General features: G+C 36.7%; 2 protein-coding genes across 2 annotated transcripts; both read right to left on the bottom strand.

Moving 5' to 3' along the window:
• Positions 1-5,138: 5,138 nt before the first annotated feature.
• On the bottom strand, positions 5,139-14,038 carry LOC107814196 (sucrose transport protein SUC8-like). Its single transcript, NM_001325918.1, is given in 9 exon segments — positions 5,139-5,485; positions 5,487-5,495; positions 5,498-5,509; positions 9,705-9,748; positions 9,831-9,894; positions 10,534-10,854; positions 11,691-12,161; positions 12,527-13,021; positions 13,810-14,038. Coding segments are annotated over 8 exon segments (1,563 nt in total). The 5' UTR covers positions 12,983-13,021; positions 13,810-14,038; the 3' UTR covers positions 5,139-5,299.
• Positions 14,039-14,555: 517 nt separating this feature from the next.
• LOC107814197 (protein PSK SIMULATOR 1-like) lies at positions 14,556-23,572 on the bottom strand. The gene is made up of 13 exons (XM_016639560.2): positions 23,197-23,572; positions 22,124-22,669; positions 21,070-21,395; positions 20,873-20,965; positions 20,684-20,774; positions 19,800-19,893; positions 18,698-18,795; positions 18,469-18,538; positions 18,254-18,348; positions 16,193-16,309; positions 15,997-16,073; positions 15,642-15,686; positions 14,556-15,554 (listed from the first exon to the last, which is right to left on the bottom strand). Exons 2-13 carry the CDS (start codon positions 22,448-22,450, stop codon positions 15,053-15,055), a joined length of 1,935 nt encoding a protein of 644 aa, XP_016495046.1. The 5' UTR covers positions 22,451-22,669; positions 23,197-23,572; the 3' UTR covers positions 14,556-15,052.
• Positions 23,573-27,459: the final 3,887 nt, after the last annotated feature.

Consider the following 27,459-nt stretch of genomic DNA (forward strand, 5'->3'; position numbering starts at 1 on the left):
GAACAGACATTAGTGGTGCAGAAGAAGGTCTTCACCTCTGCACCTATATTACCTACCCCCAGAAATATTCCCAGATTTCCAAAGTCCTCAAACCAAAATAGTTCCTATACCAAACCTAGTCTATCTCACAGAGTGACTCCCACTTCTGTGGGAAATTCTAAAACAATATATAAGAAGCCCAAATTATTAACACCTACTGAAATAGAGGAAAGAATGAGTAAGGGTTTATGTTTTAACTGTGATGAGAAATATACATTTAGGCATGTGTGCAAAAATAAGAGGCATTTATTCTACATGGAGGTAGAGGAACAATAGGATCCAGTTGAATTAGAAGAGGAGGCGATATTTGATGCAGCTGAACTTTTAACTATAATGGCCCAGGGATTAGAAACAGATGAAGAGGGATCCATTTTGCCTCTTGTGTCAATGCATGCTATAAGTGGGATTCATGATTTTAGAACCATGAGGGTGACAGTTTTTGTCACGGGCAAGGATGTACAAATTCTTATTGATACTGGGAGCACACATAATTTCTGGATATCAATATTGCCAAGAAGCTGGGGTGTTTGATGATTGCTATTGCTCCTTTTAATGTATCACTTGCTAATGGGAGTGAAGTGTAGAGCCATTATATTTACAAGAACCTGGAGTGGAAGATACAAGGAGTGGCTTTCAATTAAGATATGTTGATATTACCTATTGGGGGTGTGGTATTGTGTTGGGTATCCAATGGCTAATCACTTTGGGTGATATCATGTGGAATTTTAAAAAACTCAAGATGGAGTTCAACTTTAATGGGAAAAAAGTATCTCTCATAGGAATCCAACATCCTGTTGTGAAGATGATTGCTTTAGGAAGGATGGGCAAGCTGTTAGCCAATCCTGCTGAACTTTGTATGATTTCCATGGGACTGTTTGTGCAAGAGAAGTAGACAATAGGAGCTAGCCTTTGTGCTATGGGAGGAGAGGTTGTTGAGGACAGGGATAACCAGGAATTGCAAGGAATACTGGAGAAGTACAATGATTTATTTGAGACCCCTACTGAGTTACCACCTTCTAGAACTCATGATCACAAAATAGTTCTGAAGAGGGGGACTCACCAGTAAACATTAGACCCTATAACTATCCTGCAGTTCAGAAGGATGAAATAGAAAAGATGGTGGATGAGACGTTGGCTATAGGTATTATCAGAAGCAGTACTAGTCCTTACTCTTCACCCATTGTAATGGTTAAAAAAGGATGGACCTAGAGATTATGTGTAGACTACAGGGAGCTGAACAATTGCACAGTCAAAGACAAGTTTTACATCCCAATCATTGAGGAATTACTGGATGAATTGCATGAAGCAAGGTACTTTTCCAAGCTGGACCTTAAGTTTGGCTACCATCAAATTAGAATGTTTGAAGCTGATATACACAACACTACGATTAGAACACACCATGGCCATTATGAATTTCTAGTTATGCCTTTTGGTTTGACTAATGCCCCATCCACATTTCAAAGCCTCATGAACCAGATATTCCACATTCATCTTAGGAAATTCATCCTAGTCTTCTTTGATGATATACTTATCTATAGTTCTTCATGGTCTGATCACTTAAAGCATTTAGAAGCTATTTTTGATATTTTGAGAACCAATACATTATATGTGAAGAAGAGCAAATGTGATTTTGGAGTGACAAGGATAGATTATTTGGGCCATATTATTTCTGAAGAGGGGGTGTATATGGATAAGATCAAGGTGGAAGCTGTCTCAAGCTGGCCTCAACCAAACAACATCAAAGCACTAAGGGGATTTCTGGGGTTGACAGGCTACTATAGAAGGTTTATTCAAGGCTATGGCACTATTGCTAGGCCCCTTCATGATTTACTTAAAAAGAAAATTTCCAATGGAGTCAAGATGCTACTGCAGCTTTTGAGAAACTGAAGGCAGCCTTAACTACTGTCCCTGTGCTGTTTTACCTGATTTCTCCAAGGAATTCACTATTGAGACTGATGCATCAGGAGAAAGTATTAGGGTTTTTCTGATACAAGAAGGCAAACCTATAGCCTTCTTCAGTAAAGGGTTATCAGGCAAAAACAAGGCTCTATCTGTGTATGAAAGAGAGTTGCTAGCATTAGTCACTGTTGTGCAAAAACGGAGACCTTATTTGTTAGGTCAACACTTTAACATAAAAACTGATCATCATAGTCTTAAGTATCTACTTGAGCAGAGGATTACCACACCTAGCCAACAAAAGTGGTTAGTCAAACTGTTGGGCTATGATTACACTATACTCTAAAAAAGGGAAAGGAGAATTTGGCTGCAGATGTACTTTCCAAAAGAAGTGATACAGTGCAGCTATTCAGCATCTCTAGTCTTCAGTCAACACTATTGGAGGAAGTCAAACAATCTTGGAGCAATGATCCTTACCTGGTCAAACTCATTCAGCAAATCCAATCATCTAAGATTCCTAAACCTTACTACCTGTATCAGTCTGGTATTTTGAGCAGAAAAGGGAAAATGATAGTAGGGTCTGATGCTGCTTTGAGAAGAAAGTTGATAGCCTATTTCCATGAGAGTTCTATGGGTGGTCATTCAGGGATCAATGCAACCTTGCACAAGCTGAAACAGGAATTTTATTGGAGGAAAATAAAACAAGATGTTTACTCGTTTGTAAGGGAATGTGACACATGCCAGAGATACAAAAGTGATAATACATCCTACCCTGGTCTACTGCAACCCCTCCCAAATCCTGATAAAGTGTGGCAGGATATCTCAATGGATTTTATTGAAGGTTTACCAAGAGCTGTTGGCAAGGAGATCATATATGTGGTGGTAGACAGGCTTTGTAAAGCAGCACATTTCTTGGCACTTAAACATCCATACACTGCCTTAGATGTGGCTCAGCTTTTCATGGATGGAGTCTTTAAGCTCTATGGAATACCTAAGTCCATAGTGCCAGATAGGGATGCCATCTTCATCAGCAAATTCTGGAAGGAATTATTCAGCCTGCAGAAAGTATCTCTCCTCACTTCTACTGCCTATCATCCTCAAACTGATGGGCAAATTGAGGTTGTCAATCGATGCTTAGAGTGTTATTTGAGATGCATGATATTTGACAATCCTAACGACTGGCCACATTGGTTGCCCTTAGCTGAATAGTGGTACAACACACCATACCACTCATCTATTCATACTACCCCTTATGAGGTGGTTTATGGATAGAAGCCTCCACCCTTATTACCATATTTGCCTTTCGACTCTTAGCTGGAACTAGTGGACAAAAGTTTACAAGCAAGGGAAGCTACAATTAAACTTTTGAAGTTTCACTTGGGGCAAGCTCAGAATAGAATGAAGGTTCAAGCTGACAAACATAGAACTGGAAGAGTTTTTGCAGTGAGTGATTGGGTCTATGTCAAGTTACAACCATATAGGCAGTTGTCCTTAAGAGATCGCTCTCACCAAAAGCTCTCAGCAAAAATTTTTGGTCTCTTCCAAATAATTGCCAGAGTTGGTTCAGTTGCCTATACACTGGCTCTACCTACTGAATCCAAGATACATCCTACATTCCATATCTCACAACTCAAGAAAAAGTTGGGCTCTCGTGTGGCATCTGTGACACTTCCTATAGTTCATACTAACTCAGGCCACCTCTTTTTAGCCCTTGAAGCAATCTTGGATCGTCGTCTAGTCAAAAGGAGGGCAAACCTGCCACCCAAGTTTTAGTCAAATGGCTGAATGCTGCTCCAGAAGACAATTCTTGGATGGATTTACTAGAGTTTCAGAAGCAGTTCCCACATTTCAATCCTTGAGGACAAGGATTGTTTTGAAGAGCGGGGTATTGATATGATCCCATTAAGATACTTTCCATTTCTATTGATTGAAATCGATCTTAGTTAGTAAAAATAGATGATGATTAATTGTTGAGCTGGCTCAATTAGTTAGGAGGTAGTTAGAGGGTAGTTAAAGCACATGTTCCACACATGGGTCCGGAAATTAGTTACAACTAACTTTCCCACCCAAACTAATCTTCCTTTATGAGCTCACATAGACTTGATTTGTATTCATTCTGCTTTTGAAAGATAATCAATAAACTCTCTCTCCTTTTTCTTCTCTCTAAGTTCAGCTGGGTTTACCAGCATCGAGTGGGCTGTTCAAGAGTAATTCCTTATTTTACTCTTTAGGAACATTGTAGTTCTTTCTAGAATTGGATCACAAAATTCTTTAGCACTGTAAACACTGGAATCTTCTTCTCTAATTCAGTCTGTAAATTGGGTTTTCCCAAAGATTCTTGATTCTCTGCCATGAAAGAGAAATAGAGAGATTTGGGGGGGGGGGGGGTAGAATGTAATCTTGAAAATGTGACCGTTAGAGAGGGGTGTTTTAGGGGGAGTACTGCTTGTGCGAAACTGGCCAACTTTTCCTTTTAATAGCAGAATTATTACATGTTAAGTTATGTTTTTTTGTCTAGGCACTTGGGGTTTTTTTTTGGAACTTTTACCAAAATGTTGGTCGAATTTACTGTTTAACATAAATTGTACAATGATCATATATGGGTATACATCTGTTATATATGAATTATATATATATACACACACAACCGCATGCTATTTTTAGTTTAAGTGGTTGGGTGAATGACTATTTAAGTTCATTCTTCTTCTTTTTTAAAACCTATTACTTCTTCCATCCTAATTTATGTGATGCACTTTGACTGACATAGAATTTAAGAAAAAAATAAAGTCTTTTAAATTGTATGGTCTAAAACATGTCATACATGAAATGGAAGGTGCATCACATAAATTGAAAAGAAAAAAAAAGGAATTAACAAATTGATATCCAGAAATCCATCCAAGAATTCTTGCCCTTTTATCACTGAAAGTATAGTATAAATGAACTTTTGTATAACCAGTGCAATTTAACCTACTATAAGAATTCATTCGTCTTATTTTTTTGGATTACTAACTTGATTTGCTAATTATTGTTATTACCTTTAGTTACATTTTAATGATAAATTACATTGTATGTACATAGAAGTTAAACCCTTTCTTTCTCTTGTTAGTTGGGTGCTAACTGCCCTTTTTTTCTCATATACCGTTTTCCCATTTAAATACTTTAAACCATGATAGAAATTACATTGGGGAAAAGAAGCGAGAGAATGAGAGGAATTGGACTCTGTCAGCCTTTTAAATAACATATACTAATAGTACGATCTAACATCATTATTTTGTACAACCATTAACAGAAGGCAGGAAAACCTTCAAAACTGTGTTACTCTAATTCTGCATTATGCACAAAAAGAAAGAAAAAAAATTAGTGATCAAAACTTGTTTTGTGATGTCCAGTATTTTGTCATTGGGAAGCAACGGCGAAAATGGGGATATGTTTGGCATGGCTCAGTAGGAGAAGGCAACAATGTGAGTGCCAAAATACCACTGACTGCAGCTGCAACTGCTCCCGCCACAAACGCCGGCAAGTTCCCTCCTCCGAACAATGCATCAAATGGCCCTCCCACTAGTGACACTAACGTCTGTATTTTAACAGAAAAATTACGTATCAACACTTTTTTTATCAAACACAATAACACGTACTTATTTTTCAGCTTCAACACTTCTATCCAAATATATAACGACTTATTCATTAATTCAGCTCCCGCCCTTGAAAAGTATTTTTCAGCATTTGATACTCAAAAGCTACTTAAATTCAGCTAAGCCAAATAGGCTCTAAGTCTTATTTTTCTGTATTAAGTTACTCCATGTGATGACCCAAAAGGTCATCTCGTGTTTTAGAAATCAATTCGGGGTACCGAGGCCGTCAAGACCTTATTTTCTTTCTCCTCGATTTGCAGGCGCACTCCGGGCGCGCTTCCAGAAAACCTTTATGTGAAAATTTGAGAAAATGCTAAATTTTGCCTTTAAAATTGAATTTAAGTTGACTTCGGTCAACATTTTGAGTAAACGGACTCAGACCCGTGATTTGATGGTCCCGGAGGGTCCGTAGTAAAATATGGGACTTGGGCGTATGCCCGAAACTGAATTCCGAGGTCCCTAGCTCGAGAAATGAATTTTTGAAGAAAATTGTTAAACTGAAAATATAATGGGTTTTAGAAATTTAATAATGTTTGATTTTGTTGGTATCGCGCCCGTATGTTGGTTCTGAAGCCCGGTACAGGTTTAATATGATATTTAAGTCATGTCTATGAAATTTGGTGAGAAGCGAAGTTTATATGACGTGATTCGGACCCTCAGTTGTGAAAATAGAAACTTTAAGTGTTCTTGAGAATTTCATTGATTTTGATGCTAAATCCGTAGTTGTAGGTATTATTTATACGATTTGATTGCACGAGCAAGTTCGTATGATGTTTTTAGACTTGTGTGCATGTTTGGTTTGGAGCCCCGAGGGCTCGGGTGAGTTTCGGATAGGTTTCAGGATGTTTTCGACTTAGAGAATTCTGTTGTTTTGCTGTTGCAGGTATTTTGTGCTTCGCGATCGCAAAGTGTAAATTTGTCTGAGGGAGCAATCCTTCTACGCGAGCGCGAGGAACTAGTCACGAACGCGAAGCGTTGGGGGGCATTACCCTTCGCGAACACGACCAGGCTATCGCGGACGCGAAGCGTGGGAACTGGGGGAGGGGAAAGTTACTCATCGCGAATGCGACACTTGGATCGCGAATGCGACACTTGGATCGCGAATGCGACACTTGGATCGCGAACACGGAGGTTGGTGGGAGAATGCCTTCCCGAACGCGATGGGTATCTCGCGAAGGCCTTTGGCTGCTGCGTCTCGCGAACACGAAGAAGGCCTGTCCAGTCTTTTTAAAAACAGAATCGGGATTTTATCAAAAACTCACAACTCTTTCATAAAAACTCGACTTAGGAGCGATTTTGAAGAAGGATTTTAACACCAATTCATAGGTTTGTGTTCTTCAACTCTTTTCCTTCAATTTTCATCAACACCCATTAGATTTCTAGGCCTAAATCTTGTTCTTTAAGGGTAGAAATTAGAAATTTTAGGAGAATTGCGGATTTAGACCCCGATTTGGGGTCGGATTTCGAAACTAATTACATATTTGGGCTCATGGGTGAATGGGTTTTGGTCCGAACCTCGAGTTTTGACCAAGCGGGTCCGGGGCCGGTTTTTTGACTTTTGGGGGGAAAGTTTGGGAAAATTAAATTTGTGCATTGTAGTTGATTCCCTTAGCAATAATTGTTGATATTGAATTAATTGTGGCTAGATACGAGTGGATTTGGAGGTGGAATCTAAAGGGAAAGCGATATTTGAGGCTTGAGTTTGGTCGGGGAATCGAGGTAAGTGTCATTGTGGAGGATTTCATTGATTTTGGTGCTAAATCTGTAGTTGTAGGTGTTATTTATGCAATTTGATTGCACGAGCAAGTCCGTATGATATTTTTAGACTTGTGTGCAAGTTTAGTTTGGAGCCCCGAGGGCTTGGGTGAGTTTCGGATAGGTTTCGGGATATTTTCGACTTAGAGAATTCTGTTGTTTTGCTGTTGCAGGTATTTTGTGCTTCGGTATCGCGAAGTGTAAATTTGTCTGAAGGAGCAATCCTTCTACGCGAACGCGAGGCACTGGTCGTGAATGCGAAGCATTGGTGGCATTACCATTCGCGAACGCGACCAGGCTATCGCGAACGCGATGGGTATCTCGCGAAGGCCTTTGGCCGCTGCGTCTCGCGAACGCGAAGAAGGCATGTCCAGTCTTTTTAAAAACAGAATCAGAATCGGGATTTTATCAAAAACTCACAACTCTTTCATAAAAACTCGACCTAGGAGCGATTTTGATGAGGGGTTTCAACACCAATTCATAGGTTTGTGTTCTTCAACTCTTTTCCTTCAATTTCCATCAACACCCATTAGATTTCTAGGCCTAAATCTTGTTCTTTAAGGTTAGAAATTAGAAATTTTAGGAGAATTGGGGATTTTACAAATTTGGGGATTTAGACCTCGATTTGGGGTCGGATTCCGAAACTAATTACATATTTGGGCTCGTGGGTGAATGGGTTTTGGTCTGAACCTCGAGTTTTGACCAAGGGGGTTCGGGGTCGATTTTTTGACTTTATGGGGAAAAGGTTTGGGAAAACTAAATTTGTGCATTGTAGTTGATTCCCTTAGCAATAATTGTTGATATTGAATTAATTGTGGCTAGATACGAGTGGATTGGATGTGGAATCTAAAGGGAAAGCAGTATTTGAGGCTTTAGTTTGGCCGAGGAATCGAGGTAAGTGTCGTGGCTAACATGCAAGTGAGTAGAATTAATTTGCGTTCGCAATTTAGTTGTTGAGTACGACATACAGGTGAGATGACGAGTATTTATACGTTATTGTCGGGTCATAACATGCAAGTGAGTCTTATACTTGTGACCGTTGTATTCCTTTATACGTACTATTCATGCTTTAAATGGTTAATTCTTCATGTTAAACGAGTTTTACTATGTTCTTCCTTGTTTTGGATATTGGTTGAGTATTGACTCAAGTTGAGATCTATATTGTGAAGTTAAATGTTGAAACGAGGTTGGTTATTGCTGATTCCCTTGCCGGGATGTTATTGTTTCTATTGTTTGGGTGAGGAAGAGCGTAAAGCACGAAGGGTGATGTCGTGCACGATATTGTGAGTGAGTGTTAATGCACGAAGGGTGATGTCGTGTCATATTATGTGAGTGTTCATGCACGAAGGGTGATATCGTACCATGATTTTGAGAGAGTTAATGCACGAAAGGTGATGCAGTGCCGTTTCTGTTGTTTCTTATGGTAAGGACGAGCGTAAAAGTACGAAGGGTGATGCCGTGCACATGTCGCTATGTTATTATTTCTGTTGGTTCAAAGCATGATATTTACTTTGTTTCTTTACTGTATTATTTCCAGAACTTGATATTTCCCCTCAGCATGACCTCCCTATTCCCGTTATTATCTGTTAAATCTCTGTTACTATTATCTTCTCGTATATAATTTAACTACACAGGTTTGTATTGTTGTCGTGTCTTAGCCTCGTCACTATTTCGCTGAGGTTAGGCTGGCACTTACCTGTACATAGGGTCGTTTGTACTGATACTGCACTCTGCACTTTCTGTACAGATTTCGGTGACGGACCTCGTGAGTAGAGTTGGGTTGATGCCTTCAGTCCACCAGGAGACCCAAGGTAGATCTGCCGGCATTCGCAAACACTGGAGTCCCCTTCCCTCTATCTTAGTTTCCTGTTTTCTTTTATTTCGAGAACAGATGAATTTCTTTTAAACCAGTATTTGTAGAAAATTCTTAAAAGTTCGTGAATTGTGACACCAGATCTTTTGGGTAGTCGTGTATTAGTGTTATAAACTGTTATAAAAATTCCGCACTTCATATTTGTTTAGTTTTAATTATGGTTAATCACTGTTATGGTTATTGATTAATATGTTAGAACTGTATCTATTGGCTTGCCTAGTATTCTAAGAGTTAGGCGTCATCACAATCCCGACGGTGAAAAATCCGGGTGGGTCGTTGACACTCCACTTCTCTAGCATTATCACTGCCATTGTTTGTGGCTTAGGCTACAAATACATTTTGTTTTTTATTTTTTTTATTATGATTTCGAACATTGAAACATTATCAAGTTAGGAAAATGAAAATCCGAGAGGTGCAAATTAAATATCCAACGTCAGTCACATTTGTTTAAACTAGAAAAGGCAAAAGACATCGAGAATATATACGTGAGAAAGTTATAGTTATTTTACCTGTGGGACAACTATTGCAAGATTTATGACTCCTTGTGATAGACCTGTGGAATAAAACAAATTAAAAAATATAGTTTTGATCTGATTGTTATTAACATCATAACAAGAATTTTCAGGATTAATTACCTTGCCCTGCCCCAACATTACTGGAATATATAGATGCCATAGCAAATGGGATGCTATAAAGGACCTGTACAAGATGAGATATAAAAAGTAGAGTCAATTTCATTTTAATAGTAAGATTAAGATTAATGATATTCTAGCACGCAAGTAATAGTAGTTGTACGTGTCTTCATACCGTAAGTCAATTTTGTACTACTAGAAATGCAGATGTTAATGATACTACTTGCTTAATAAGCATGTGTACGATATATTTTAAATTAAGTAGAGTTTCCATGCGTTCGCTTAGGTGTGAATCCCAACCTTCCGAGCATTCAATTGGGACGTAAGCACATAGAATTTCCCCAAATTGGATCAACATTGTTTAACAAGTCTTTTTCTTAATTATAATACTTAAAAATACTCAAAAGTCAGCTCATTCAAAATTGTTAAACCAAAAAATGTAGAAAGGCTTTTTTTAGTTGTTACCCCTAATTTCATAATCCTTTCTCTTTGTCCTTTAGTTTACTCAGTAACCAAACACTCAATGTGTTTTATCTCAATGTGCAAATTTTACTTTTTTTATGATTTATATGTTTATTAATTTATAAAATATTAAAAATTGAGCCAAAATGCGGTTAAATTCTTATCCTATTACGTACTTAAATGCATTACTTAATTGTTTGTGTTAAAAGTACCAAATTACAGATAGGTTAATAGAAGAACTCACTGCTAGAGGAATTCCCGTAACAGCATTAAGAAGCAAGGCACTGATCTTGACACCTTGATCCGGCGGCAGAAGTTCGCCGTCGCCGTCGTATCGCCGTGATTTGTCTGCCATTTTTGTAACAAAAACAGTCATGGCCAAGCAAATAGCCAAGATGAAATTGACAATCCCCCATAGCCTTTTTGCACCACCTAGCCACTTTCCAACACACTCCACTCCCAGTGACATTAAACATAGCACCACTGAGCTCAACAGAAGCCCAAATACACCTGCATGTACTCCTTTATTGTATAGATTCCCGTCCCTAACTCTGCCCCCATATACCTGTTCAAAGGAAAAATAAACCAACTAAGAAGCTTCATGCTTGGTTGCTCCTTTAATTTGTGTTCTCCTCATAAATTAATAATATATGCATAAGTTAAGCGAGAATATTTTTTTTTTTTATGCGGTGTAATAAGAATATGGGTATTAGTAATACATGGACTAAAGATGCTAAAATAACAAAACTAACGTTTATAATAGTAAAAAAAATTGTTTTGTTTAAAAACGTTTATAATAGTCAAAAAAATTTGTTTTTTAAAAAGTAAACAAGTAGTACTATTTAAATTAAACCCTCTTGTCTTAATTTATGTGGCGTTGTTTGACTAGCCACAAAGTTAGAAAGAAAAAAAGACTTTTGAAACTTATGATATAAAATAAACTATAGACATTTGTGTGGCTATAAATCATCTTATTAAGGGTAAATGAAAAAATTTAAGTTAAATTTCTTTTAAATAAGTATGTCATTCTTTTTTAGATTGACTAAAAATTAATATTTGTATACAATTCTTGTATTACTAGCTAATCATTACATTACTAATGTCTGCATTACTAATCACGCATAAACAAACAATCCCTAAAAACGAAGGAGGTGTTCTTAATATAGAAGGAGACATTCTAACTATAAACGAAAAGAAGACACATGAATTGAAACGGAAGAAACGAGTATATACAACAACAACAACAACAACAACAACAAAATTCAGTATAATCCCACGAGTGGGGTCTGAGGAGGATAGTGTGTACACAGACCTTACCTCTATCTTGAGGATAGAAAGGTTGTTTTCGATAGACCCTCGGCTCAAGGCAAGAAAAGAGTATATATACAGCTAAATAAATACCTCTTTGCCCATCCAGTCAGTGCCATACAAGGTGAATGGAAACCAAGCAATCCAGTTTACAGCTGTGACCATTAGAAGAATCCACACTGATCTTGGCAAATGCTTTAGAGCTTCAAACATCTCTCCAAAAAATAACAATCCTCCTTTTTTTCCTGATGAACCCAAATATTCACTGTTGATGAAATGATCTTTCTGTGGCAGCACTTTTTCATCCACAGCTGTTAAGGCTAAGGTTGTTAAAGTGAGCAATAAAACTACTGAGATCAGAAAACAACTCTTTAGGTTTGCACATTGAACACCACAGGCTTCTGTCTTTGTGAAGGGGAAGATGGTGTAGAGGTGAGAATATGAACCGGCGGCGTTCCCCAGAATGCTTCCCACCGCCATGAAGAATGCGTAGCAAGACTGTCCCGTCCTTATCCGACAGGCTTTCCCGCCGGAGAGATCAGCCAAGAATGCTCTGCACGGACCCTGCATTCAAAATTCGTTCAACAAGTCATATACTGGTATAGCCAAACCTCTCTATAACAGTCTCGTTTGTTTCGATATTTTTTTACTTGTTATAATGAAGTGTTGTTATAGAGGACATATATTACAACATAACATAAAAATCGGTTCCGAAAAAAAATTGACTGGTTTTTATATAAAAATGTTAGTTATATAGAGGTAACTATGTGTCCATCACTATAATAAAGAGTAAATAGGTTAAACCCGCCCTAAACTATTACCATTTTTTGGGTTCACATAACTCTGTGTGAGAAATTACTAGTAAGACCTAAAAATATAAAAGAAATTTCAATATGAGCATGTTAAAGTGAAGCTGTAATTTCATTTACCTGTAACATGTTGTTAGCGACATCAAGGTACCAAAACCCAACGATAAAAGTAATAATGCCAAGCGGCTTAGTTTTTGTATCAAGAGGATCACCAAAAGCATGTCCAATATCAGCAGCAAAGCCAATGAAGATGACGGCGACGGCGACAAGGGAGGAGCCGGCGGCAATGAAAGGCCGACGGCGGCCAAAGGTGGAGGAGAGGTTGTCACTTAAATAACCAACCGCAGGCTGAACAATCATTCCAGAAATAGGTCCACAAAGCCATATAATTGAAGCATATCTGTGTGGAATTCCAAGTAGCTGTAAATAAGGAGTTAACAAAGAGAGCTGAAGTGCCCATCCGAATTGAACTCCAGCAGCTATGGAGGCCACCATTACTATCTTCCAACGTGGTGGCAGTACTGGAACAGCTAAATATGGTTGTTGAACTTTCATTTCCATACTACCACTCTCCATTGAAATATCAATCCGTGTTTAAGTTATGTATGACTTGGTCTACAAAATTGTGAAAATATTTAAAACAAATAATTATATGCATCTAAATAAAAAAGGACAACTCTGTGTACTAAGCTATAGCGTGAGGGAATATATGTATCTAAATGATTGGACTGAAATTGATTATGACAAAAAATTTAATGTTAATAAGTGAGAGGTTAAAAAGGTATGTTTCTCTTATTTTAATTGGGTTATTATTTATTAGACCAAAATAAAAAATAAAAAAATATGAAATTAGAAAATATTACCGGAAAGCTGTTTTTTGTGTGAAAAAATATAGTTATATGACTTTGGTGAAAAAAAGTCATAGTTATACGAGTCTATGACCATTTGTGAAATTTACCCCTATAATATTAAATAGAGATTTATAACCATGTTGAATTTGTTGCATTATAATGATGAAAGAAGGAAATTTTTTGTGTATTTTATAATTAATATGGTTGATCATAATAAGAAAGGAAATACTGTCTTGTTCCTATAATGGATTAAGATTTTCAAGAATATTTGTAGCTCAACTCGGCCTAGCTATGCTACTGAACTAGATAATTGGTTTCTGTAACAAAGTCGAGCTCGACTTGATCAGAGAATATTGGCATTCTTACATGCCAAAACAAAAAAAGATCATATAACATATTCTCACGTTACAGAAAACAAAATCACTAGAAGGAATGTGTTTCAGTATCAATCTTATATATATATATATATATATATATATTCTATGTCACAAGTAAAAGAACGTACATCAAAAAAGGATGAAAAAATATGGATGAGAAGGAAAATGGGAATACCATTTAAGGTACTGAAAAAGGAAAAACGTAGTAATAGACAGAGAGAGGAGATGTTCTTGTTCTCTCTTCCTTCTTTTCTTTTTCCTTTTTCAAAATGATTAATAACTCTAAGAGGAAAAAAGACCTCTGGCGCCCTTGTAGAGCGCCAGAGAGAAAGAAGAAAGAAAAGCTCTTTCTCTTCTCCAGTTCTTGATCTCTTGCTTTTTCCCTCTTGTCTTTTCTGGATTGCTCTAATGGAAATGGTAGACATCAAAAATGGAATCTACCTCTTCATTATATGTGAAATGCTCTACACTTCCTTGAGAAGAGGAAAATTAAGAGTGTTCCGTGACTTAGGTCTTTTAAAACGGAAGTCCAGTTATTAGAGAGCGTGTAATTCTTTTGCAGAGGACTAGCTTAGGGGTTGTCTTAAAATTACGTGACACAACAAATATATATATAATGTATTTATCATTTGTAACTATACTTTCAAAAAATTACAGAATTTTATAACAAATTCATATGTAGCACTAAAACAAGAGATCAGTTGTTTTGAACTAAAACAAGAGAGGAACTCTCGCATTTGTAGCTCAGTTGGTTAGACCACATGTTTACTAAGCAGGGGTCTTGAATTCGATTCTCAACGAAAGCATTCTATATTTCTATAGTTCACCTTAATTATACTCGTTGTGGGAACAAATACAATCGACACATATTGCATCCTTTGAACAATAGCTATGAATGGTAATTAGGCAAAATACTCTCCATTAATACGGAACAAATCTTTGCTTTTGATTATTAAGGGAAAAATAATATAGAACAACATTCTGTACATATGATGATGGAATTGTGGGAGTCACATTACTTCACCTCTACTAAAAAGCTCAGCTCTATCAAATTTCTCCCACCCACCTATCCGCCAGCTCTTCCCGAGAGGTTTCAAGATACCAGATAGCTCAACTGTATCCCAACTATTCTTTTTTAGAAAACGGAAAAGGCACAGACAAAAAATCACTTTCACTAGTCATAGTACCCTAAATTTACTGGAAAAATTGCAGCAGAACAGACTGCAGAACTTCAACGTGTTTCTGACATCTGATTCACCAACACAAACTAAGTCGTAATACAAGGCACCAGAGGAAGATGATCGGCTCAGCTCGCGCAGAAAGGCAGCCATTTCAGCGGAAAATAATCAAATGCAGTAGAAAGACGACGCATCAAATAAAAGATCCCTCTCTGCCAATGCAGCTATAATATTGTACCATTATGAACCTCGAGTGGTGTCCACTCTGTCAATGACGTCCAAAGCTTTGAGTCGGTCAATGTCAAAGTCGATCACTGGAACAGAAGAGGGTCTCCTGATGGGAAAGGGGTCCTTCCTAGTTTCTCTTATAGGGGAATGGTTACTACTCTTACTCAGCCTATGGAACTTGCTCAACCTTGTTCTTGCTGTATCGAATTCTTGAGACTTGCTAATTCCAGGAGTCAGTTTTCTCTTGCTTACATCCCGAAGCATTTCTTGGTCTTCAACAGTTAATGCAGGAAATGGAGAACTTGGCTTGTGTGTTAACTGATTCATCCTTTGATTAGGGTAACAGCTTGGAGATTTCACAGGAGATCTAATTCCACCGTTTGTAGCATTTCTTGACTGAGTGACAAGATGATGAAGCCACACCACCAGTTCAAGAATATAAGCTTCGGTTTTCTCCTTATCGGCATGATAGAGTGTCTCAATTCTAAGTAGATCAGTCTGGCCAGCAGGTTTCCTGTGCATTTCAGACCAAATGAGTATACATGCTTTTCATAAAACTGGTTCAAGCAGTTAAGAACAAGTTTCATTCAGTTGAGCTCACCCGGTATTTGCCCATTCTCCAACCCATCCAAAGCCATGGTGGGCCCTGCAACAATTTTCATTAACACTGTGAAACAATGATGGAAATAACAATCTGAACTAGTACAGTCAAAGGAGAGAATAGTTGAAATACACCAAGGTATAATGTTCAATTTAGCTCATGTAAAATCTATAAGGACAACCTCCAAACAAACATCCCACTGAATTAAGAGTCTCAAGAAAACTCAAATTAGAATTCCTTTTACCAACCAACATAGTATAGCTGACAAGAAAGTCCCTCAGACTAAGAAACATATGAAGAATCATGGAAAAACTGTAAGCAAAGAAAAATATATTGTAAGGCATCGTATTTTTACTTGGTTGTATTGGTTGCCATGGGAACAAGCCACTGCAGTGTTTTCTCCATTTCAGCTTTGATTTGTTGCACAGTTAACTGCATCAAAAGAATATTTAGAATGTTACTAACATTCAATTACCTAGAAGGAAGAAACTTGCACCCCCTTCCCCCCTTTTCTTTACCCACACACACAAAAACCTTAAATGAGAAAACACCTCTTCCTTGAGCTGGAACGATTGCAGTTTGAATCGCAAAGCTGACTTTATGCTTGGTGGCAACCCTTGGTATAAAGCATCTCTTGTATTTGGGGGCACCGAACCTGATCGAGTAACCTGATCATGTAAAATGTGGTACTCTCATTTTGTATTTTCCAATTAGAAATATGTCAACAACTAACTAAATTTAAAAATATTTTTTAAAATGTTGACAACCTAGTAGGTTAACATGGATGCTAATCCAAAATACCAATTAGTTACAATTTCAGCAAGATTGTAAAAACTGTAAGCCATATGATTCCAATACTTAAGGGACCTTTACTGAAAAAGAAACAATGTATTTGGCTGTCTAGAGAGAATCTTTTAAGAAAAGCATAAACCTTCAAGAATTTGAGGCAGTCACCAAATTCGAACATGGGTAATGATTCACCTAGAGTGACCAACAATTGACTTCCAAACATTTACAAGTGTCAACTATGAGGCATATTAGCCAGCTATGCACGAGGACCAGAACGTTTGGGGTGACAAAGAAAAGATTACATCTTTATTCAAACAAACAAGTCAAAAAATCAAAATCAAATAAAAAAGAAATAGGGTGCTTAAGTTGATGTGTAATAGGCCCACCTAATAATAATCCAACATCTTCGGACAACAACACAACAACAATTACGCCTCAATCCAAACAAGTTGGGGTCGGCTATATGAATCCTCATTAACCATGTTACTCCATTTAAACTCATCTCACACCAATATTATACAAAATATTAATTAAAAGGTACTAGAAGTTCTTTGTATTTTCTACTGACATATAAATGACATATAAATCTCTGAAAGTCTAAACAACTCCTCGAAAAGCATACGACATAAAACAAAAGTGCCAACATAACTAAAACATTTTCTCAACTAATAGGTATTTCCTATAGTCCTATATATATATATCTTCTCCTTTCATTGTGCTTTACATTTCGCTAAGTTTGCACGGATCCTAAGAAATTGTAGGTCTTTCGAGAAAATTTCCTTCCGAGTGATTTTAGGTCTACCTTGTCCCTTTTTAACACCTTCATTCCTCATGGTTTCACATCTACAAACCAGTGCATCTTGGCGGCCGACACAAGACATGACCATACTATTTCAAGCAACCTTCTTTGATTTTATCCTCGATATGCGCTACTTGAACCTTCTAGCGAATTTTGTCATTGCTAATCTTGTCTAGCCTTGTATGACTTCACATCCATCTTAGCACCTCATCTCTGCAATATTCATCTTGTGGATGTGTTGGACTATAGCAGCCCAACATTCCAACCCCATGTAACATTGTTGGTCTTATAATTATTCTACAAAATTTCCTTTCACTTTCACTTTAGTAGGCATCCTTATAACATAACATCCCGGTAGCACTTCTCCCTCCGAAAGGATGGGTTGGCTCCGATACCATAGTAGCACTTCTCCCTTTCAACTATCTTGACTTTGATTCTATTCTATGTGTAACGTCTTCATCTAAAAGTAAGTGGATGAGATAGTGAAAACCATGAACGCATTTAGAGTAAGAATCCAAATGCCTTCTATAAAGAATCAACACCTTAAAGTACTGCTTTCTAAATAACACAATAAGCAAGCTAATCTTGGGACTTCCATTTATCGCTTTCAAATTCTAGTCGTGATATGAATTTCACAAATTCAATGGCAATTTGAATATTCTCAATGTGGCAGATTCTGTGGCATTTGTTTGTGGTCCCAATTAATGCACCTCCATCCTTCATTGTAAGTTTGTAACTTCAAAAAGAGATGAGAGAATACAGCTCTATGAAAGAAGAAAATGAGATGAGAGCATATATATTGGGATTAAGATGATGATCAACTGAGAATACACAGAACATTAACGAGGAAGATAAATGTTTGATATATTTATGACAAGAAACAAAAAAAATGCATATTAGCTTAAGGGGGAAAGATACCCACTTTTTTCCATGTTCCATAAAGGATATGAATGAAGGCAAAAGGTTTAATGAGAGCGTCAATAATGCAGCTTCTCGAATAATTGTATGTGCATAAGATGCTTACAAGTGTATCAATCTGAGTAATGATATTCGCATAATGCAATGCAAGACCAGCAGATCCTAATCTCTGATGGTTGTTTTTTATTGGTCGGTCTCCATCTGCAAGGTTCAGTAAAACTATAGCAATCAGGTCAAAAATTTTATAATTCAGTAAAACAGTTTTGTATAACAGGCCAAGAACCATGATAAAAAGTTAAGTTGAAGTTTCAAATGCATTACCAGTGCTGCCAAATGCAGCATGGATCTCCAAATGGAGGAAGTGAACAATGTCAACAAGCTTTTCCATCACCTTCAATTATGGCAAAGCACATATTAGTACAGTCAATTGAAAGGAACCTCAATGGTTTTTATTAAACAAGTCCATCCATCTTGTTCAGCAAGTGGAAACCACATTACAAGTATTGAATAATAGAATAAAAGAGAACACAAAGCAGCACTAACTTGCTACCTCTTCCAATACCCTGGACCAAAGAGACTTCTTTTTCAAGCTTTTAACATGTTTCTTTTGACTTTTCAACTCTGCTCTCAAAATTGCAAGGCTATCTCCTGCATATTTATACGTTAAAACAGTATTTTAAAAAAAAAACATAAAAATAGTATGAAGAAAATAGATACAAAAGATTAGTAAATGAAGATAATGCAAGAGTAAACCAAGAGGAAGCTGGATAAGGAAACAAAGGTCTCACGTCCCATAGAATCACATGAAGTTGGAGAAACAATCTTTACGCCAACTAAAAGTACGGAATAGCCTCAACAACTAGAATTCCCTTACACAAAGCAAACAAAAAGTTAAAGTAACCACTCCAGAAAACAATGTCCTAAATGCTGTCGGGAATCAGTAAGACGCCTGCATACCCTATATGCTAGTTTCCTATAGATTTAAGGTCTTTTTGGTTTGCATTAGTTATCAGATTTGATGATGATTTTTTACTAAATGTGATTGATATTTTCCAATCAGATAGAAGATCTCATTTTATTAAATAAGAACTAAAAATTGCTTTGATGAAGAGTAGGTAGTTTGCCTACGACTATCTCGGCCTCCCACTGGAGCATCTAGCAAGGAGCGGACAGTATGGGACCATGTGATTGAAAATTTGAAAGAATTGAGAGAAAATTAGCGGGATGTCAAAAGATGGAAAGAGATCACGATCAAGGGCACTCTCTTGAGCATTTTAACGGATTAATATTTAGGTATATATACCATCTCTTTTTTTCTCCTTTCAAACAAAGAAAAGTGACTGAAGTTTTTCTCTTCAGAACCGTGTTACGTCTCATTCCTATCTAGCTAGAAAACGACGGCAGAGTCTACCAGCTCAAGATTTCTCCATTAGGATATTTGTCGCACTCCATGGAAACCCCAAGAAGGAGTGCTTCGTCTTAGGCCCACAACATCTCAAATGTTGGTAAGTTACTAATGACATGACAAACTGGAGGCAGATCATTGTAGAGAAATAGTTTATATAAACTTTGAGCATGAATTATTCCTAGACAGATCAGCTGCTTTAAAATAGAAGCTAAAAACACAAAGAGGGTATTCGTGGAGAGATGACCTCTCTGAGTAGCATTTGAGGTATCCTCTTCTTGAACTTTACGTCGACAATCTTGCTCAATTCTGTCCAATGCATGCAATTCATGGTACAGTTCCTGCGAAAGGCATAATAATTAAAATTTACTAAGACCAGATAGTCTTGTCTACTTTTTCTTTTACTTTTTTCGAAAAAGAAGAATTTTGCAATTGCGAGAAAGGTGTAATGCAACGAGATGTCTTCGCTTTCATAAAGTGTTAAGTAATAAGAAGGCAACAATGCTTGCACTCCAAGCATCCATGATAAGCATGAAGCTATTAAATCCCATTAAAATAGAAAAGACTAATCTGCCATAGCGAATATAGAACTGACCTGTCCCGAGATGATCAAACAAAATTTTTGTAAGTTAGAATTGAATTTAATGGGCTTAATTGTAAAGAAGCACTCATTACTGACCAGATCCTGGAACAATCTATGCGAAACTCTTTAAGACACCCCCATCAAGCATTTCTGCTCCTCGCACCCCCTCATTGCTATTGCACTAACTCATTCTATCACTCTCTCTCTCACACACACAATACATGGTATCATGGACTAACTTCTCAACCCATAACCCCATGGTCACCCACTTCACTAACCACTAGGATTGGATGTGCATTTGAAGGGTTGAAATACTTGTTGTACAGGTCAGAGGAACTTCTTTTAATTGTCGGAATACCTATGAGATTCTGCATTGATGCTTTTCATAAAGAAGTTTTTGGGTGAAGTTCTCTACTTTTGTATCTATATTGTATACCAGAGCCCTTCACATCAATAACTTTATTTTAATTTATCCAAGAAAATGGAAAGATAATGAAAGAAATAGGGAAAAAAGGGTCGAGAAACATAGAGATTGAGATGGAACTTACAGCTGTATACTGTACCAAGGTCATTAAATGCAGTATCACAGACTCGGCTTCTTCTTTTAATTGTTTATGAGGTGTCAATTCTGATTCCAACCTGAATGTAATGGAATGAACTACAGATGATGTGAAAATTCATTTCCGAAGCAGTAACAACAAAGCTAGCAAAACTGGACTAAAGTTAGTTTTAAATACTTCTCAAAGTAGCGGTCTAAGTTGTGCCATTGAGGATCTTTGCAACTATTTCCAAAGCGAACCACTTCACAAGAGAATATTTTCAGCTCATCCCTGTCAAATTACAACAAGCATCTCAGTGTTGAGCAAAAAGAAATTGAAAGTAGCATGTGATATATGAATGTTCATGCAAAAAGCTATTTCAGACTCTTTAGCACCTTTTGTCTGCTGCAGCAATTCTCAAGAGCTCATCCATATCTTTTGATATCAACAGCTGCACTCCTTCAGAAGGGAGCACCACCTCCTTCAAATACTTAATGTTCTCTTTTGAAAGGGAATACATAAGATTGGCGCCCTTGACAATTGTATTTGCCACTTCAAATGCCAAAATTGAAATTTTATTTCCCTTGGTTGCCATGCTGGACGCAAAGCCACCACTTAGGCTTAAATTTGTCATGCTGCTACCTAGTGTGTCCAACACATCTACTGCCTTGCCAAGCCCCACAGTACCAGCTCTGCCCAAAAGTGAACTCACTTCTGAAACCTGTCAAGCAAATATAAAACAATTAGATATTACCATTTAGAAACATAACCAATAATTTTCATTGTTTGGAAATTAATACTCTGAATAAAACAAGAATCATTGCCAAAGGATGGTCAAAATAATATTGTATGTACGTGTAAATAATATCGCCATCAATACCAAGTGAGAGTAAAGTAGCATTGCAGCATCTTTAGTCAAAAAGTATAAAGAAAGCTGACCGGGGGGATTTTATTTTATGTGGAAGATTTTCAGATGGTTCGGGTTGCAATGTATCATGCCTCACACCGTGAAGGAGGCACTGTTCAGCTGGGAATTTAGAAGATAGCGGAGAAGAAGAAGAGTGTGGGATGTTGCTCCACTAGTACTCAGGTTGGTTGCATGGAAAGAGATAAATAGAAGAGCTTTTGAAAGGAAGGAAATGGTTTTGTACTTTGAGGAATGGCCTCTTGTCCCTTTTTTTGGTGCACCCATGTGATTCCAGTTTGTATAGACGATTGGTGTCTTTCATAGAGAGTTACATTTCTTTGTAGATTCTCTACCTTTTACCACTTGCATTCAGGAGTTTTTATCATTCACCTTTGTATCTTCCTACAACCTATCTGACATTTGGTTATTGTCAAGACAGTGAAATTGAAATATTCTACATAATCACAAATATAATGAGGGAAAAGGCAAGAAGCATCAGGTTACAGTCAAAGGAAATAACAACGAATAGGGCAACCACTCACCTTTGCCATGGCAACTTGCTTTGACCTTGTTGATCTGGTTTTATTTGATAAAGCCCTAGACAATCGAGGAATTCCATCATCGATATCATCCATATCAACCCCATGAGAAACTGCATTCAACTCCGGAAAAGAGAATGCTGGTTCACTCGGTTGTTTTTCTGTGCTTTCACCCGGTGGAGATTGCATAGACTCATTATTAGCCTGTGTGGGCAACCTATGTGACTGATAAACTGTTCCAGCACCATAATTAAAGTGGCCGTTGACATGTGGAAGGCCACGACCTGTTGTATTCTCACTGGTGGCTCTTCTAGAGCAAAGACCACCCATTGCTGTATAATGACCTTCAACCTACTTAAACCTCAATGTTTCCATCAAGATTTCAGTCAAAATTTTATAAATAACTTAAGAAACTGCTGCAGCAGAGGACTGATCAATAAAGCCACTTCAAGATTCTGTGCTCAAATGGGTCTAAATTACTACATGACCAAATTTACGATGGTCATCAACCTCTGAGCACAGGTACTAGCTACGTCAACTGACTCAAACCTGCAAACCATAACATTAGAAAAGTCAATGTCAAAGAGCATATCCCCTTATCTCAATAAATTGGCAATAAAGCAATGCACCCCCCACCCCCCAATTGGAGGAAATACTCAAAAAGCATATTCAAAGCATATTCAAACAAAGGAAATAAATACAGAACAAGTAATGGAATCCAAATGGAACAATGTACCAGATAATTATTGCTAAAATTAGAGATTAGCAGACGATTTCAAATAACACCACTATATTGTCAGATGCCTCACAAGAAGCACTCTACTTGAACTACGTATAAGTCAAAATTTTAATTATCTAACTAAGTTTGCACTCACTGCCACAAATTAGCAGGCAGCTACTGATATAAAATCCTAGATCCACATATGCAGCATGAACTATACAGAAGCAAGTGAAAACAAGTAATACTCATAACTTGTCTCATCAGTCAGAAGAACAAAATCAAAACAAACAAAAAGACACTTACATACTAAATAAACACAAACAGTTGTAAACAGATGCTAAAGAAACAAACTTACCAAGTAAGAGAAAAAGATAATAACTTGGATCTGAACAAAGACACAACAGATTCTAAAATCGTTAACCCCTTTTCAACAGGAACAAGATACAGTTGAACAAGGTGAGAAATTAAGGGTAATACAAGTGATTAGTAGATATATTTTTCTTTAATGGGTATTGAATTTTTGGAGAGTATGAGGTGGGGAAGGGGAAGTTGGGTCAAGAATAATGGCAAAGAAGTAAGCAAAGAGACCCCCAAGTCAGACACGATAGAGTAGGCAGAGTTTCTCTCTCACACACACACAGTTACCTATGTTCTTGAAAGACTAGTGACACTATCGAGTAGTAGGGTGCTGTGCCTGCTTGCTGACTCTCGTCATTGGAAAAAAAACACTTACTAATTGAGTTACAGCAATTTTAATGAATTTAACTTTCCGAAGACTATTACAACCCGTTTGGCCAAACTGCAAAAATCAATTTATTTTGAGAAGTATTTTTTTTTTAAATTGCTTTTCTCTAAAGTACTTTTGGTGATAAGCAGTTTGTGTTTGGTTAATTAGTTTGAAAAACACTTCTGAGCAGCAATTAGTGTTTGGCCAAACTTTAAAAAACTGCTTCTAAGTGTATTTTTCTCAAAAGTACTTCTCAAAAAAGTGCTTTTGGAGAGAAACTATTTTTTTCTGTTTCTCCAAAACTGTTTCTGCTTCTCCTCGTAAGCACTTTTTCTTCCAAAAGCTTGGCCAAACACCTCAATTTTCGGCCAAAAAGAAGCTTGGCCAAACAGGCTATTACTTACAAGTTGAGTTGAATTAAAAAGAAATACTATGTTTTTATTATGAGTTCTGATATTCCAGAGTTTGTCATATTTATATTTTTACAATTAATTGTATATACTTAAAATAAGTGAATAATATTATATTTTTAGTTTTTATATGTATCATAAATTCATATGTAAAATATATCTGAATTAACTGTGTCTCTGTTATAGTTTGTACCGCGACTAACTTTTTATATAATATTGAATAATTTCTTTTACGTACATAAAAATATTTGGAACTAAATTCAGTTCAAGATCTATTTTCTTAATATGATATTCAAGGAAAGCACATAATACTATTCAATTCTGATTCATTTTATATTATGTTACTATATTTCATATGTCGAGCTTGTACAGGTTATATCATCCTCATAAGATATTTGACACTTCCTCACTTGAACTAACTTTTAGATTGAGTTAAACATCACATCCATCTTCTATTCAAACCTGGAAAAGAATTAACTATAATTAAATAATAAAATTTTAGTAAAAGATACTTAAGTATTTAATAAAGGGAATCTTACAAAAATATCCCAAAAAAATTCTCACTTACCAATCTCTAGTCATTAATCATAAACTTATGAAAACTAACCTAGTACATATAAAAATTGAAAACCCAAAAAAATAAGGTTCCTTCTCTCCAAGAATCACACACAAAGATCTCCTTTCATATTTTTAAGCGTGATTAGCAACATTAGATGCAATACGGAAAGGAAATTTTATGGATAAGATAGCTAATACAAACAAAATACATACATACATACATACATACATACATACATACATACATACATACATACATACATACATACATACATACATACATACATACATACATACATACATACATACATACATACATACATACATACATACATACATACATACATATATATATATATATATATATATATATATATATATATATATATATATATATAAATATAAGATTCCAAAATTCTAAGCAAAAAATGGCCTTTTTAAATGGGTATGGTTGAGAATCATTGGAAACACATAGATGAGTCAATATACAAAATTTGAGGAAGATTGGAGGTGATTTGGACAGAATTGGTATCAAAACTCGTAGTTAAAATCAAGTTTAAAAAAATCATATATGAAACATGTATCTCACACGCAGGTATACATGGATACACATGTTATACATATTTGATATAAATATGATACATATCTTATAGACAAGTGATTCATAGTGTAACAATAACAACAAACCCAATACTTTCTCACAAGTGGGGTTTGGCGAGGGTAAGATGTACACAGTCTTACCCCTACCCCTGGAAGGGCAAAGAGGTTGTTTCTGATAGACTCTCGGCTAGAGAACGGCTGAAAAGAAAAAAGTAATTGCAACAAGTAGGAATAACAACAAGATGAAATAAGATTGAATCCAATAATGCAGTCAAACTCTAGGTAGTAATAGTCATATATGGATAAAAGATATCATACTAACACTAATGCTAGCGAACTAAGTAAGACAAAGAGAAACGTTCGACTACCTACCAACCTTCTACCCTAATCTTTAACCTCCACACCCTCATGTCTAGGGCCATTGTTGAAATACATAGTCGTACATCATGTAATTATGATAGTACTCTTCTAGAAGGAATGCCAGTTAGTGGATTAGTAAGGTGGTTAGCATAGTAGGAGGAAAGTCGGTTAGAAGATTGTTTAGACTGAGATTATATATTTGTATATGCACAGATGATAGAAAACAAAAATTGCAAAATATCTCTCTGTTCAATTACTTCTCTCTTTCTCTCTTAGCTGTCATTTTTCTTCTTCTTCTTAGACGAGCTTCCATTGCATCAATGGCTGCCATAATGCTCATTTTAACATGGTATCAGAGCTAGGCTCACAACGATCGGTGTCGGCAGTCTCGTAGGAAGCTCAGATCTGATTTTTCTCTTCTCTGATTCAATTTCCCCAATTTCTTATTCGAATATGTTCAACTGCTAACTCTTGTACCAAATTCTCACTAAAACCTAAAAATGGCGATTGATACACCTCAGAACACAATAGAAACTTCACATGCAAGCTTTCAGCAACTTGATTGAAATGATCATCTCTATGTGCGTCCGTCAGATACGCCAAATGTGGCACTAGTACCACAATTGCTAATTGGAACGGAAAACTACTCTAGTAGAGTAGATAGATGAAGATGTCGCTGCTTATGAAGAACAAAATCTGGTTTACAGATGGATCGTGTGCTAGAAAGACTTATGCGGCTGATAGCTTGAGATGGCATTAGTGGGAAAGGTGCAATGTTATTGTTCAATCGTGGATAATGAGCTTTGTAGCGCAGAAGATGAGGAAAGGTATCGTGTATTCATCTGATGCACAAAATGTATGGGAAGATTTCAAGAAATGTTTTGATAAGGTAAATGCAACAAAAATCTATCATATGAATACGTAAATAAGTAGTCTAATGTAGGGAATCTCCAGTGTGTTGATATATTAATCGAAATTGAACGATCTGTGGGCTGAATTTGAGTCAATTATACCATGTCATGTTTGTTGATTTCCTATGACAATAGAAGTTGATGAATTTTTGATGGGATTAAATGACACTTATGCACCTCAAAGGAGCCAAATTTTAATAATGAACCCCACTCCCACACTTGATCAAGCATATTCTATGATCATACAGGAAGAGAGTCAGAGAATGAGTGGGACTTCGATGTCACAGAGTGGTATTCTGGGAAGTGGACCTATGGAAGGTGCCAGCAGTGCCTTAGTTGCCGCTAATGCAACCAACATAAGGCCTAAGTCTTTACTGTGACTATTGCCACATGAAGGTCCATAAGAAGGAAAACTGTTATAAGCTAATTGGATATCCATCCAGTTTTAGGTATGACAACAGAAGAAGAAGTGGATTGTAGAACCATAATCAAATGGTTACATCTCATAATATGAGCATGACTGATAAAAGGGAAATGCAATTTGAAAACCTGAACAATATAGCATCACAACTATGCCAGTGTTTACTTTAGAGCAGTACCAACAGATTCTGAAATTTCTGAGCAAGAAAAATGAGCCTGCTAAAATAGCAAACATGGCAGGTATATCTAATACTACTCAAAATTACTAGATTATTGACTCTGGAGCTTCAAATCACATGGCTTCATCCTTGAACCTATTATTAAATCCTAAGACTGTGTCAAACAACCAACCCAACTGTGTCCAATTACCAAATGGTAATAACACTAAGATCACTCACACTGGATCAAGCCATATACTTCCTATGCAAACTATACAGAATGTGCTATATGGACCTGACTTTAAGTATAACCTCCTCTCTATTTCTAAGTACACTAGAGAATTGCAATGATCAGTTAACTTCTATCCTGATTTCTGCCTATTTCAGGACCTATTCAGTGGCATGGTAAAGGGGATTGGTAGACTCAGGGGTGACCTATACATCCTCAATCCATTCACACATGTTGTTGCTATC

This window comes from Nicotiana tabacum, chromosome 8, assembly GCF_000715075.1.
Source record: "Nicotiana tabacum cultivar K326 chromosome 8, ASM71507v2, whole genome shotgun sequence".
NCBI lineage: Eukaryota > Viridiplantae > Streptophyta > Magnoliopsida > Solanales > Solanaceae > Nicotiana > Nicotiana tabacum.

Bases quoted from the DNA above. Each gene is read 5' to 3' on its own strand.
- LOC107814197 (XM_016639560.2), bottom strand. From the start codon at position 22,450: ATGGGTGGTCTTTGCTCTAGAAGAGCCACCAGTGAGAATACAACAGGT. The intron at 21,396-22,123 runs GTGAGTGGTTGC...TTTGCTTGACAG, and splicing joins AGCAAGTTGCCATGGCAAAG to GTTTCAGAAGTGAGTTCACT. The intron at 15,687-15,996 runs GTAAAAATACGA...AAATTGTTGCAG, and splicing joins ATGGCAACCAATACAACCAA to GGCCCACCATGGCTTTGGAT.